Below are 15,911 nucleotides of genomic sequence, written 5' to 3' on the forward strand. Positions count from 1 at the left end.
ACACGAAATGAATAATTGCCAATGATCCAACGCATATTGTGATACACTAATGGTGCAAAAACCTTCCGGTAAGCTATGACAATAGCATTGTGCCTGTATGACGCCGTACATTAAAATCTATTTACGATGGACTATGTACTTTGTCTTGTGAAGGACATCAAGCGCTTTGGATGTATATTAGTGTAACACTGAACGACCTGTTATTATAGGATCGACTAATCGGTTAAAAACATATTATTGTTAAAATGTCATTTTTGTGTCATAAATTTGCATATCCTCCCTGTCGAACATTTTATTTGTGCCATTATGTCTGTGTATTTTTTTTGTCGCGAGGCTTCGAGGTTTGGAAAACACTAATTGTGTGTACGCACGGGCACGGGTATTGTAAATCGCCATATGGAATAATTTGTTTTGCTTGTGACTACTGTAAAGTATGTCCGTTTCCTTTAACACCGATCGTGGCTCTTGCTTCCTGGCACTCTTTGTTCTTCTAAATAACTAAAACGTGTGGTTGTTATTGCGTATATGTGTATAAGTATGTGACGTATTTGAAATATTTTCCCTGTAATCACGCAGTACACGCCTCTATTACGACCGTACCCAATTGTGTGAACTTGGTATGTCATGTTACCGAGTTACCCGCGGTAGATACTCGGGCGCTGGCGCGGCCATGCATGTTTGATGTCCCGTTATCGTAATTTCCGCGTCCCGTTTTACGAGTGCGACTAATGAATCATTCAACACGTTGAGATAAAACTGCGCATTTCTTTACAGAGTCCCCTGAGAACAAGGAAGCTTCAAGTAATAGAGCCTTTGCTCGAGGTAAGATGTTTGGACTACTACCCACGTATATGCGTTAAACAATACAAAGACACCTAAAGTATAGTCAGCTTTGCTGCTCAAGTAGATGTAGCAGTCAAGCTGTGACTTTCTACTCAATTACAAGTAGAAGTAGCGATTTCTAAGATACATCGAGACTACTTGAAGAAGAATACAAAGATATATATGAACACAGCAGTAATCGAGTGAGCATCGCGATACTTTTAGCAGTTGATCCGAGCTCGACAATTCGAAATTGCAAGTTGCATCTTCGCATTTTACGCAAAATGACCAATGGCACTTCAATTAGGCACAATTTCCGAAAATACATTCAGTTACGGTGATACCGCTCTTTCGTTTGGCTGTAATGGCAATTTCACTCGTAAAAGTCCTGCAAGCATATTCCAATGCCGGTAACTCAGAAATATATCGCGAGCATAAATCCTGCGTGCCAACTTGCATACCTTGCCACGTTATTACGTGCATAATTTGCATTAAACTGTTGTACTCGATTTATATCGCGTTGTAAGTCTGAGGTAGTTTCTGGTTTTCAAATCTTGCTTGTCAGGCGATGAAATTGTGAGGTTGCCTAAAAAAACGATGCAAAACAAATTTGAATCCATTCCCACCAGTAGAAATGAAGCTGCATGAGTTTGAAAATTTTGAAATTCAATATAAAATATTTTGAATTTTTTTATTTTTCATATTTTGTTGGCTATTCCATGGAATTGTCAAGTTGTCTAAAGGAAAACGATGCGTAACAATTTTGGCTAAATTCCATCCGGTAGAAGCGAAGTTATTGCAGTTTAAAGTTTTGGATTTGAAATTATAGCATTGACGGTGGTTGGTTCCCGAATTATTAACGAAAAACTTAAATAGGGTACCTTTCCTTCTAAGGGTTGGAATTGAGCCAGAATTGTTTCGCATCGCTTTTGTAGACAACGTAACAATTTCATGGGGAGGCCAGTAAAATTTGTAAAAATAATTTTCAATAATTTTTATATTAAATTTTAAATTGTCAAACTTACGTAGCTTCATTTCTAATGGTTGGAATGCATTCAAATTTATTGTGCATCGATTTTCTAGGCAACTTGACGATTTACTGGCCTAGATTTTGGAAAAAAGTTTTTTTGAACAGCCCTAGTGTACATTCACACTCGTATATCAGGGGTGGTACACGGGTTGAAATACAGACTGTTTTCGTTAATAGTGTACTTTACATACCCAAGTGTAAAAAGTTTGTACCTTTAGTTAAATATCTCAAATAGAAGTGTAAGTAGTCTAACACATAACCACTTGAATGAGTACCACAAGTACAGGCAAAACCCACTAGCACTGTCGCGTGTGATAAGATCACCTGTATATTTATATTTTGTGTCTGTGAGATACTCATTGTCTACTCCTAGTGGATGAAACGTCATAGTTAATTTCGCATCCGTATTTGATGACATAGTAAATATGCAGCAGATGGGCATCGTGTTTCTTTTGTTGGTTTTTCTGTTTATGCGTGCGAAGCGTGCCTACACGTCTGTATAATGTGGTCAACGGAATAATTGACCTTAGCCTGTCGGTAAACATGTGCCGGTACTGCACCGTTCGTGTGGTCGGGCTACTTCTATGATTTGGCATTACTTTGTTCATGTTCGTTCTAGTAGGCAGATTTTCGCTGGTGGAAAATATTTCTTTGAATAGTATATTCTTATTGATGTAACCACAAATACTTTCGGCTGGCGGTGAATTGGGGATACGATTGTTGATGTACAACTAGGGTTGTATTAAAAACAAATCGTGTTTTAAAACACTGTTCAAAATATGCCATATTTTGAAGTTGCATAATTATGCCGCCATTGTATAAATACTTTTAAAAAACATTTAGTATGAGCATAATGACGATTTGCGCCCGATTTAGTCAACGTATACGATATGGAATGGTAGGAGCCCTCGAAATGATCGTCGGTTCAGCACTTACAGCACGTAGATATAGATCGTTGCTACGGTGGGATGTTCTGATGATGATGACCGCCAACCATCAAAATGCTGCATAACGATGTATAGCCCTGGGCCCTGGCTAAAGATAATTTTGGTCCACTTAGGACAGGGGCCGGAAGCCTTTTTAGTCAAAGGAGACATATTTACCCTATATTTTAAATTGTCAATGTCAACCCACAATGACGTCAAAATGAAATATTCGTGACGTCATGGCTAAAAATGATATAAAAAAAACATGCTTGTTTTAAATGCAACCCTACATACAGTTATATTGAATTGCTGCTCCATGTCGTTTGATCTTGTTTGTATCTCAGGAACCTTCCGAGTCAATTCTCGCCGCGGCCAGGACACTGTACCGTTGCCTGGTGGGCACGACCACCGAACTGTTACGGACACACTTTGCTGACGAAGAGCGGGACATTACTTTTTACGGTAATGAACTAATACGCCACAGTAGTTACTGTACAATGTCGCACCTCCTGATCCGATATGTGAAAAATAAAAATTAATGGGACATAGAAACGATGCTATCGGGAATGAGCCGATGTAGTAATCCAAATCCTGAATCAAAATCTATGCCTAGTTATGACTCGCGTTAGTTACAAAGGCCGAACAAAATCGTCAACCCCGTATTTGTAATCCATAATTTAAATCCATGCTCAATTGCTCATAAAAGTTGCAAAGTTTTGTTTGTTTACTCACGCAGTGTCGCGTCGACACATCTTTCCCGATTTTTGGACGACATCGATACTTCTACAAAAAATCTCGCTACAAGCCTCCCCAATTCATGGTGTAGCCAACAACAAGTCATGTGTTTGATGGCATTATATTGGCGGGAGAGTTATGGCGTCGCAACTATACGCGCGATTTTGAGCAGAAAAATTACCATCCTCTTGGGACCCCGCCGCGTCGCGCCCACCCATTAATATTCTACGAGACGACAGTATTGCGAGTAATTTTCGCTCCCAGTGGGTTTCCGTCTGTTTCGGTACACGTAGCTTCGCGATGTCTGTACTCTGTTGTGTAAGCTTCGCCGACCGGGAAATACAAATATTTGAATAAAGTAAGGTCGTCGCTAGTTATGTCGCGGCATTGTCTCTGCCCGCGGGTAAGACCGAGTTGGCGCCGCTAGTTGGGGCGAAAAAGCCTATTGGGTTCGAAGACGGGTGGATGCAGCGTTTTTAAATACACAGTCGGACACCGTTTAACCCGGACAACCCCGGTTAATTCGGACATCGCTTCGCAATTCCTATCATTTGGTTATGCCACAATAAACAGTACTTCGTTCTGTTTAACGCAAGATGAGTGATTATAGTAAGACAATGACGTACCATACAGTAAATAGACAGTGAACTCATACAAGGCCGTGCCGGCCTCATAGGCGCTTTTAATCGGGTACAATTGCTTGTATCTTGTGCAACAGAATGATGCAGAAATGTTTAACAGAAAAGTGAAATTCCTCACTAAAGTAAACGACGAAAAAAGTAAAGACGCTTTCATGACAGTTTCGGCAGTTAGTTGTGTTGGTGGGGATATCGAAAAGTACCTTTGAACCCTATATGCGTGTGTTGCACAGTAATACAGTGTACACGTTGACGGGTTTGATAACGAAAATACTGTCCATACAACTATCCTGAAGGTATAACTAATTTGCGTTTTACTGCCATATAGCGCTGCTGCAATTAATTTATTACGCAGCAGTACCGCATTTTGAATGCGTTGTATGCCTTTACGAGAAGCGAACAATTGATTTTCCGCTTGAACCGGACAGAGCCGTCTGTCCGCTTGATTCGGCCAAAAGCAAGGGGAATGAATCTGTATGAATTGAGCGCACTCGACTGTGTGGTCTTTGTGGGACTGAAGGCTTGCTTTAGTCCGTGCATAAATTCTAGTCCGGCCTTGACAGAAAAGTCCCGAATCAAATCCGTTGAATAATTCAAATTGGGTTTGATATGCTCAACGTCCGATACATTTGAAGTCTTGGAAGTATCGGTATCGGTATCGCTGGCTCTGTTGTCCTTAGGACTGTGCAAAACCGAGTTCCTGAGTGATTCGATTTAAGATCATGTATTAGTCTTCGAGCCAAGTCGAGTATTAGAGAATCAGTCATCGTGACGCCATGTATAAAAGACGTGGAACGTTCTTATCTGGACCTGTTATGCTACGCATGACATAACCAGTCTTTTATAACGTAACGGGACTATTTCAGACACCACGCTGACAGAAGGCGATGTGTCGCCATCTTACGATGACAGCGTGTTCGGCAACGAGCTGGTGTCGTGGTTGGTCGAGCAAATGCCGAGCGGGCATCACGAGAGCGCGGAAGCCAAAGCGGAGAAGCGTACCTCGGCTTGTGCGATGTTTCAGGCTTTGCTGGAGGAAGGCGCTTTGTCGCATGGTAAGAGATGCTTGTGTAAACTTTGAATTGGGTAGTGAATTGCTTTCTGATAACTTTAAGCTGACTTCGGTCTATGATTTGGATCCGAGGTCGACCACACTCTGTTTTAACTTTGGTTTGATACCACAACATATTAAGGGACCAGTGTCCCTCGGACTAAATACACACACACACAGATAGCAGCGGTCGGGAACCTATGGCTCTTTTGGGTATAAGATATGGCTCTTTGCCAAGTATTTATTTTTTAGTGAATTGATCAATATTGAAGCAACTTGTTAGTAAATTTTTATCACGACCAGAATAATTATTCTCGTGACCGTATAAACATGTCTTTGAGTGGTAAAGACGATGCCGTCTTCAGGGTTAAGGTATCGGACCCCCCTTTTCAAAATCCCAAAATTTAAGCTACTGTCGCGCCGGCGACCAATGTCACTCGCGCATTAGAAGTACCCGATTCGAAATCTTGGATTGCAAGATACGTTGATTGATCAAAGAGAATAGCAGACAACGCAGTTATAAAATAAATACGCATTGTCTTCCTGATCTACGACGCGAAATGAACTGCCGTGGAAGTGACATTCACAATTACAAACTCGCCATAGCTATCTACGTTCTTGATTGGTACGTCACTTTGTAGTACCGGCGGTAGAATGTAGGCGTGTAGCGCAAGGTTATATGTTCCCGGCGAATACTTTGAGAATTGAGAAGTCGATCAGTATTTAGATTTTCGGAATCAGTGCAACAGTTAAATTCAATTAAAATCAGTTAATATAAATTCTAAGCTATTTACGATGAATTGAGGTATCAATAGTGAAGCTTGACCCGTATGTGCCATACCCATCGTTTCGGGCATTATTTCCGAATAATAAATACGCAAATCGCCTAAATTTGGGAGTGAAATGGTAAGAATTCAGTCATTCATGAACATCGAAACAAAATACCAACAGTAATTGAAGGTTTCACAATTTCCGTTCACTCATCCTGACGACAGGTGACGAACTGCCCCACTTGCCTCCCCTGTCCCACGTCACTGATGTATCACACGTACATCTAACATTTGGTATATACTGCTGTAGTGATCATGTTTAGCTCCACTCACGCATGTGATCATGGGTTCTCGCATTTAAAAGGAGCATCACGACGAAGCTACGTTCTCGTAACTAGAGTTTCGCGTGCTCGAATAATGTTACCAGCATGATTGGTACGAGTTTTTACAGAGAAAATGAGGCGCACACGACGAATCCCATGTAGTGAGTTTGCAAAAGTGCTACCATGACGTCACGAATTTTAAATTGTGACGTAACAATTGATTGTCATGTATGGCTCTTTGGAAGTTAAAATGGAAAAAATTGGGCCAATATGGCTCTTCGGACAAAAAAGGTTCGCGACCCCTGCAGTATAGGACAGATATCGAATAGGACATGCTCCCATCATTAGGAACTTTCTTAGCCTACTGCCATGAACACGCGAAACCACTTCGTAGCTGAATACCGGCGCTCTCTCCCGCTGAATTTTTCTCTTACGGTGTGGCGTCATTATTTCCATGACGTCACAATGCGGTCGATTCGGTTTTCCTTCTTCGTTCCTAAAAATCCGATGTTACCTTGCGCAGGCTTAACTCTGGCACGTGATGTGAGAATGTACCGACCCAAACGCGGACTGTAGGCTACTATGGAAAAGTGTGCAGAGTCTAATAACAGCTTGAAGTGTCGCAGGGTGCGGTGAGACTCGTGCTGTGCAGTCAGCAGCACGCGACTTTTGCAATATTTGTCTGCCGCTACACGCGGCTTGTCCCCGCGTTTTAAAAATAGCCGTCGGTGACACCGGCCGATACTCATTGTTATCTTTTGCGCAAATGTTTTCGGCGAGTATTTGTGATCTTCTACGGTCGCCGTGAATCGCGGTTACGCGTCTCTACGGAAGGAACTTTAAATGTGTAACAAAATGATCAGTTAGCATAGAGATAGCCATGTACAGTTGGTTGGTGATTATATTGCTATATACTACATCGGGAGGGCTTTCTGCAAGTATATAGTGGTACCTTAGCACTAGAAGTAGCCACATTAGTCATCGTTGGTACTGAGTAGAAGTAGATGTAGTGTCTTAAAATTCTACTCAAGTACGAGTAGATGTACCAATATCCAATTAAGTCAAAGGGAAGTATTCTACGTCTAGTTTTGCCGGCGCTTCTTCGATATACGCCCCAGATCGAAACAGTGCTCCCCATGACAGCAACAAATGTTTCACATGAACACAATAAAATTTATAAACGTCAAAATAAATTATTTCTTCCCTTTGTTGTGGAAGGGGGATATTATGGTCGGAGGAGAGAGGGATATTAGGACTGGGGAGGGAGGATTTTAGGGTTGAGTAGAGGGGGATATTAGAGTTGGAGAGGGAGGATATTAGGGTTCGAGGAATGATGGATATTAGGGTTGGAGGAGAGGGGGATATTAGGGTTAGGGGATGGGTTTAGAGTTAGGGTAAGAGCTGTGTTAGGGTTAGGGGATGGGTTTAGAGTTAGGGTTAGAGCTGTTAGGGTTAGGGGATGGGTTTAGAGTTAGGGTAACCCAAGAATAGGTTTGGAGGGACACGATATCCAACCCTAATATCCCACACTCTCCCGACCATAATATCCCCCAACCCTAATCTTGGGATACCCTAACACCAACTTTGACCCTAACCCACCTCCAACCCTAATATCCCCCTTCCCCAGCACTAATCTTGGAATACCCTAACCCAACCCTAATATCCACCTACCCCAACCCTGATATCCTCTTCTCCTCCAACCTTTATACCCCTCCCCCAACCCTAATCTTGGGATACCCTAACACCAACTTTGACCCTGACCCACATCCAACCCTAATATCCGTCTCTTCACAGGCAAAAAAACAATTTATTTTGACGTTTATAAACTTTGATCGTGTCCATGGGAAACACTTGCTGGTGACATGTGAAACACTGTTTCGATCTGGGGCGTATATCGAAGAAGCGCCGTTTTGCCTACAAAAATTAAATCTGTTATGTAGAATTATCATTCTTATTATTATTAAAGGTTTTCAGTGGCACTTATCATCTGTTAAGGTCTTATGCGCCACGGACTAAATACAACGCAAACCAATTCGGGAAAATTCATAAAAACGACACTAAGAACGTAGAAATATAACGAGTTTAAAAGCATAACCACTTTCGTAAGTTGAGTGGTGCAAGTAGTTGATATCTACTCGAGTTCGTCGAAAAAGTAGAAGTACTTCGATACTGAGCACCCGTGCTTAGGACAGACTTGGACTATATAATTCTCCTTACCTAATTATATTAATCAAACAAAGCGAGATACCGGTAATGTAATTTGTTTCATGTTTCGTTACTCTAATTCGAATCTAATTTGTGAAATGTTTCTATGCTCAAATTCTAATTCTAATATAATTTGGAGAAACATGTGTAGCAATAGCTCCAATTGTAGTCAAATTTGGAAAAATGTGTAGCTATGATTCTAATTTTAGGCTGATTAATAAAAACCTGGATAGCTGCAACTCTAATTTTAATTTAATTTAGAATAGCTTAAAATCCCCTAGTTCTCCTATTATAGTCTGGCTTACGACATTTTCTATATTCACTTCGGCGCTACACTGTAAAAAATATCCTCGGTAAATCCCGACATTAGGTTAGGAACAAAATTCCCCGAGTTGTGACCCGGGAAACTACTTTCCGACCTTATTAAAAGTCGGTAAATCCCTAGTTCTCCCTGACTCGGATTGGAGAAAACCGAGTCTGATAATTTTCATTGACCTTTCACCTATATTTTCATTGACCTTTCACCTCACCCAAATCATAACTGTGCTTACCCAAATCATAACTGTGCTGACTGACTAGGATTGCAAGAAACCGAGCCTGACAAATAATTGTCATTGACCTTTCACCTTAAACACACAAAATCAGTAGTCAGTCTGCAGATTAAAGAACAGTGTATGCAGCAAATCAAGCAATGTTCCATGAAAGTACAATGAACAATATTGGAAACCTGCAGGGTCACAAATTCATAATGAAGCGTAATTATTACAGGTAAACAAACAACATATGTTTGTTGTTCAAGTTGAAAATTTTATTGTGTAATGAGCACGCTATGTGCTGGTGCTAACAACTGAACAATGGTGCTTATAAGGTTTAGGCCAATTGGTTGCCAATGCGTTAAGCAATCCAAAAATATAATCAAAAGACCAAATTCTGGGCCACGATCATTACAAATTTTTTGCGAATTAATATCGACAAGGACGACTATAGAGTAGCACCGATTAATTAAAAAACCAATGCTAAGCGTCACACCACAAGTTATTACTGCTGGCAGTCATCAAAGATGGCAAAAACAGGACCGCCACAAATCATAATACGACCATTATTCATCGAATATCATGTTTATCTTGTTACGAACAGCATTAGTTGGCTTGACGTTTGGAAGCTCGGCGAGAAAAGTTGCGATAAAGTTCAAGGAGTTTGATGATGAAGGAGCAAACTTCACATTGAAAACCCAATAAATAGCTATCAGGCATGCTAGAGCATGGTGAAAACCAAATAAACCTTTCACAACTTCTCCATCGAAATGAATCGTCCACTTTTCCGTCTCAGAATTGAATGCGATGGTCGGGTAGACATTCTTCGGTTCCTACAAAATATAAACGCTGCTAATATCCAGTATCCATGGAATAGTTTAAATCAGTGATTCCCAACCGCAGCCCTGAGGGCCGCATGCGGCCCCCAACTAGCCTTCTTGCGGCCCCCACAAAAATATTGAGAAATCGATCTATGAAAAAAAATTATATTTATAAAATGCTCTTGCTTGGCTTGGAGTCTGGAGTTTTCAATTAGGGTTGCACGCAAGTTGTGAGTAGGGCTGGGCATAATGATTCGAGTACTCGAATCTGAATCGAGTATTAATTTTAATGATTCGAGTCGAGTAGTAAACGACGATTTTTCGAGTAGTAAGATAATACGCTTCTCGCCACTGAAAGTTACCTCATCAACGAGATTTATAGTATCGATACCAATTTTCACTGTTGAGGCCTTGAAACCCTGATTGGCGGTATCGTAGCAAACGAAAAATATAGTACAAAGCTACGAAGGTTACTGGACATAGCACATTTCGGAAGACATGATTATCCCACAACATTGTCACCAAGTGGAATGAAATCGGTATGGTCTGAAAAATACCAAAGTATCATTTATGAGATGGATAACAGGCAATATATTCTTTGCGGTGGCATAAACGGTGCATATTTGAACTTTAATGTATTACATTCCGTTATGACGTCATTATGGGTGATACTCGATTACTCGACTCGACTCGAAGCATATTACGTGATTCAGAATCGAATCACTTAGGTACTCGATTTTGCCCAGCCCTAGTTGTGAGTAGACTGCTAAGAATACGTCACTGCTGTTCCATTGCAATGTGCCCGAACTTTGCAGTTGAACGGGCAGTACCTATCGATATAAGTATAGTTAGAGATATTGACAGGACCGTAACTGCCGCACCCCAAGCCCCTGAATTGGGGGAGCAAGCTCGAAGGGGGCCCACGCACTCGATTTCGCTCAGCCCTACGCAATGAGCGTACGACAATTGGGCATGCGACACTTGAGAATGTGGGTGAAATTTGGGTTTACGACTGCGTAAGGTTTAGAATGAGGATCTAGTTTGGAATAGGTTTGGGGTTAAGATATATACAAGAGTTAATTTCAGGATTATGTTAGGGGTTAGGGTGAGTTTTTGAGTTGTGAAACCACATGCCAAAGTGTGGCATACTGATCTGTGGTTTTTCATTGTGTCGCTGTGTTGGGCAACCTGTGAAAGGATAAAAACATTACTTACGCTTTAACTTCGTGATTTCCCAAGGACTATCCAGCGCTAGTATGAATCTTGATGCTGAGCTATAACTCTTCCCAAAAATCTTTGACGTCAGGTCGACAGAGTAAGTATCGTCGGAACAGTTTTGTTTCTGACAAATCATTTTCATTTCTTCCAAAATCTGAACAATGGGAAATATTGACTTCATAGCATAGCTACCATGCCATGGGTGGTTAGTATAGTATAATTTTGCTGCGGGGGCCTTCAATTTCATCAGTAGTTTAAATTGACGTGCAAGTCCGGTGACGTACTGGTCATAACTATGTATTAATGCTCTACTAATACATAGAGAATATTATACACTTACGAAAAATATATATCATAGCGTTTAGTGCAGTGGTTCTCAACCTTTTTTCAGTCACGCCCCCCTTTATGATAGTGAAAAATTTCGTGCCCCCTTATCGTCGTATCAAAAAATCCAACGGGGATGCTAGCAACCCCAACAGATTGTTTGATGGCATGGAAGGTTATGACCGTTGACGAGAGAATTCAAAAATATGAAATTCGGCCTATATATAGAGAAAGAAGCCTGAATTGGAGGTAAATCGCGCAAAGCGCAAATTTTTGTAGTTGACCGCTTCTTCGCGCCCCCTTCAGAAGCTTTCACGTCCCCCAGGTTGAGAACCACTAGTTTAGTGTAATTCATTCTTGTGCGTTTCGTATGTATGCACACAGGGCTTATAAATCGTGCCTGAAACCAATACGTTATACCTACCCAATATGCACCTGCCAGAACTGGGTACGCACACAACAGACTCTTTGTTGATGTCCCTTTGCTAACGTTATGTCGACGATCTTTGAAGGTTCTTTTATCCTATTCAAGATTGTGTTTTTATCAGCGTTCCGGCTTCTTTTCCACTCAGTCTTCATTTCATTTTAATGCGCTTCGATGCTACTGTCATCCTCCGGAGGGTATACGGTTGGAATCTACAAGAAAAAAAAAATTTTCTAATCAGAGATGGTCAGAGGTTACTTTTCATCGTCAAATTTTGACGAGTTTATAATTGCGTAATTGCTATTACTGCGCGAATAGTCAATAGACTCTCGCATACGCCAAGAGTAGGTTTGGGAGAAGGTGCAGACCACTTTCTTTAATAATCTGCGGAGGCGGGTCGCGGAACATTTACCAATAAAAGTTTGAGATCGGGACTATAAAAAGTTTTGGAACCCCTTCGTTGAAAAATTCACGTGACGCTGTGCGTTATAGACCATGTCACCAACCAACACACGCCCCGGAGGTCATACTATGGTGCATGCTATCTGATTTGAAATTTTGGAGAAATGCCAGGTAGTTTTTGAAATGTTTAAATTGATTTCAGTTATTATTAATGTTGTTGTTTCAAAATATGCTATTCTCTTGTGCTAAATATCAATATCCTTAATGTTCTCCCTCTCACCCGTTATACAGGTAACAAACGTTCAACAACAGAGTTGTTGGTTTTTGGAGAGGTTCCCTCTGCACCAATAAAAATAGACTCGATGAGGGTTGAATCTATTTCGCCAAGGCACATCAGATCAGACTTGAAGAACTACGGTAGATAATTATAGTTGCGTAATTTCACAAAATTATAGCGAAATGTCAGTAATCTAATTCTAATCTAATTTATTGCAAGAAATATATGAGTAGGTAAATATTCATCTCTCTTGTGAATGAGCCTACTGATCCTACATTTCACTTACCGCCACTGGTGCTCAAAATCAGCCGCAACGTTAGTCCATCTACAATTGCCGACATGTTATAAAGTTCGACGAACGAATCAAATGTCTTGTCATAATATTCCATTTTGAATTGATTGTCCCCAATTTCATTACGAAATACATTTCTCACAACATCAGGAACCGCAGATTGGTGATTAACTGTGATCACTCTTCTAATATCACCATAACTAATCAGCAGTTTCATATTCAACTGTACAACAATCACAGTGGTAATTTGATAACCAGCTGTAGTGTGTATCTGTAAAATACAATGGTCATAATCAAAATAATGAAAATTGCACAAAACTTGTGTCAAGCAATATTTTTCAATCAACATACTACACTGTATGAGCTCAATTATCTTTAGGCTTCAAACTTAAAACATATTTGTTGATGCAGCCAATAAAGTATGCATCATGGGGCCTTTGCTAAAATATTTCCCCGGGCTGAAAAACGTAAACAGAACCGGTTTCCTCCACAGCATAGCAGTGTAAATGTCGTACAAATCTCGACTTCAGCAACGGCCACCACACAAGTGCCACTGTTCATTGAAATATAGAATATATTCCACACGACAAAATATTGATCCATCATCAGCCTCATTTACAACATAAATCCCCTGCCTACCATATGTTTCATATCCATTGCCATATAATTTCCAAGAACATACCCAATTCATGGCCGTCTGTCGGCGTGAAACAGCACTCTGTTCGTTAACTCCTGGCGAAATGCTTGGTACGCGCATCTACTCGCGCGGCAAATTCTTGACCTCAAAAGACCTCTCTCGGGTCGATATATAAGAGCAAATAGTCGCGGAAACTTTGTCATGCCTGCTGAAGCGAGACGGAAATGATGGAGCTTCGTGCCTGTTCGAGTGTTCGAGTGTTGCTATATTAAGCGCTTGCTACACAGCACTCCATTCATTATGCCAAGTGAAATAAAATTGAAAGCGCGGGCATTGGTGGCCACAAAACTGAATCTACTGTGTCATAGTTAGTGGGCTTAGGCGCGTTAAAATTGAAGGCGCGTTAAAATTGAACGTGCATTTTGATTTTGAGATCGCAGAACAAATAATCACATACTAATATGCCGCGACAATTAAAGTCACCAAACCTTCTTTGTTGCAATGTCACATTAGGCTACGCATTACGCATTAGACAAACGCGAATACGGGTTACAAGGCAGTTCAAAATGTAACATGTTTGACATCGTTTAGCGCGGATGGAAATAATTGCCCATTCTTGCTCTGTACTGAATAATCAGCTATCATGATCGCCCGAAAGCGCGATGATGTAATCTCAACTCCCGATTTTACAATGGAATTTTCCACTACAAAATGTTTTGACAAAGACTGTTACGCACAATGCACAATGCGATAAGACACAATGCAATGTAACGAACAGATAGGAGGATGTTGAATGACACGCATCAGCAGCGATCCTTCACTCTAGCATCCACCTCGGCCCAGAGTGCCCGATGTCACAGTTCTTTTTGATGTTGATCCATCCTCAAGAATGGACATTACCGAGAATGCAATATATGCCATGCGGGCATGTTACTCATAGGTACAGGACATGTATATATTTATCACGGCGTTGTCACGTTCGGTGTCGATTCTCAGGTATTAATCTCGGCAACATCCGTCCTAGTAAGTTGGATTCTTGACATTGTTCATTCTCTGTAATGTTCATTCTCGATGCTGTCCATTCTCGGTAATGATTATTCTCGGTAATTCTCGGTAGGTTACATTCTCGGTAATGTCCATTTTCGGTGGTTTATTCTCGGTAATGACCATTCTCGGTAATGTATATTCTCGGTAGTGTCCATTCTCGGTAATGGTATTCTCGGTAATGTCCATTCTCGGTTGTGTCTATTCTCGGTAATGACCATTCTCGGTAAGGTTCCAGCTTCGGTAATGGTATCCTCGGTAATTTCCAACCTCGCATGCGGTTGACATCTCGCGTGACTCGGAATGCACTGAAAACGAGTCGACGTTTTGGGGAAAAAACTAGGAAACGGGTTGAATCGAGTCATATCCGAGCCTAAGGTCGGGATTTACCGAGGATATTTTTTACAGTGTACGATGTAAAATAAGGATGAGATATGCTTCGTACGTTCATATGAGTGCTGGGAGCGGGTCACGACAGTCACGCTGTAGCTAAGTTTGTCTCAAAACATTCGGACGCGGTATATGAAATGAAATAACCACAGCAGATCTGCCTTCTCATAAGCAACCAAGTTTAATGTTCTTCCATTGTATAGAGCCGTCTGATACTAGGGCATTGTGACGCTAAATATGTGCGGTATGCGTTGAAAAATGTCGCACCGACTCTCTAATTGATTCCGAAATAGGGAATCTGATTGAATCGCGCCTCCGACGCTATACGATAACGTATGCGTGTCCAATCCCGGTTAACCCTATTCTTAAGGCTTTGCTATAGTTGCATTCTCGTAAGATTTGCGTGAGCTATGCAACAGGCATGATTATCATGGTCTGGAATCGCGGTAGATATACGGGGTCAGGTATCCGCGCAGAAATAGCCAGTGTCATAACAGATAGTGTCAAAATAACGACGCATTCAGAATAGTGAGTCTCTAGTCTGAAAACAGCGAGTGTCGTAATAGCAAGGCATTCAAAAAAGAGATACATTGAAAATAGCCATTGTCAAACAACGAACCTCAATATAGATCAGTGGTTTTCAAACTGTTTTGACCCTTCGTCCCTTGAAGACTAGAGGTCATCGGTGAGGTTATCCTACATTTCCGCAGCATTCAAGTACCTGGTGTCCAGTTACTCAAGTAGTTTTGCTTGTATAGGCTTACTACTTCCGCTTCAACCGTTTTTCCGCCCCCGCCTCTCACAATCGCCTGATTTGGGAACCACTAATATAAATAGTGTGAAATTAACATTAGTAATGAATTACTTCGACTTGAAGTAGATACTGCCTACTTGAATACTTCCTCAAGTAATTACGATTTAGACTACTTCTACTTGACAGTTTTCAATTTTCCAGGCATAAACATAGGCCTGGAATACTTGCTTTTTTACTTACTTAGAAATCGCTGCTTGTGTACCTACGACCACTTTGACCGCGCTTGCATAATAGC

General features: G+C 41.0%; 1 protein-coding gene and 1 long non-coding RNA gene across 4 annotated transcripts in view; one reads left to right on the forward strand and one right to left on the reverse strand.

Annotated features, from left to right (window-relative positions):
- The window catches only part of LOC145451932 (uncharacterized), a 78,026-nt gene that overhangs the window by 24,860 nt on the left and 37,255 nt on the right, over positions 1–15,911 (forward strand). Inside the window, exons 3-5 of the mRNA XM_080330150.1 lie at positions 775–822; positions 3,123–3,240; positions 5,018–5,206. Of these exons, the coding sequence (XP_080186276.1) occupies positions 775–822; positions 3,123–3,240; positions 5,018–5,206 (355 nt within the window). The remainder of the gene's footprint in view (positions 1–774; positions 823–3,122; positions 3,241–5,017; positions 5,207–15,911) is intronic.
- LOC145451922 (uncharacterized) lies at positions 9,155–14,890 on the reverse strand. Of its 3 annotated transcripts, none has more exons than XR_013919129.1 (4): positions 12,786–13,467; positions 11,821–12,032; positions 11,070–11,226; positions 9,155–9,866 (listed from the first exon to the last, which is right to left on the reverse strand). It is a non-coding gene; the product is annotated as an uncharacterized LOC145451922 (long non-coding RNA). The 3 variants fall into 3 exon arrangements; XR_013919131.1 differs by lacking the exon at positions 9,155–9,866 and adding an exon at positions 13,474–14,890 and having other exon boundaries at positions 10,781–11,226; positions 12,786–12,973; XR_013919130.1 differs by lacking the exon at positions 11,070–11,226.

This window comes from Botryllus schlosseri, chromosome 12 (genome assembly GCF_051294905.1).
Source record: "Botryllus schlosseri isolate E-star chromosome 12, Bs_hap1, whole genome shotgun sequence".
NCBI classification, from domain to species: Eukaryota; Metazoa; Chordata; class Ascidiacea; order Stolidobranchia; family Styelidae; genus Botryllus; species Botryllus schlosseri.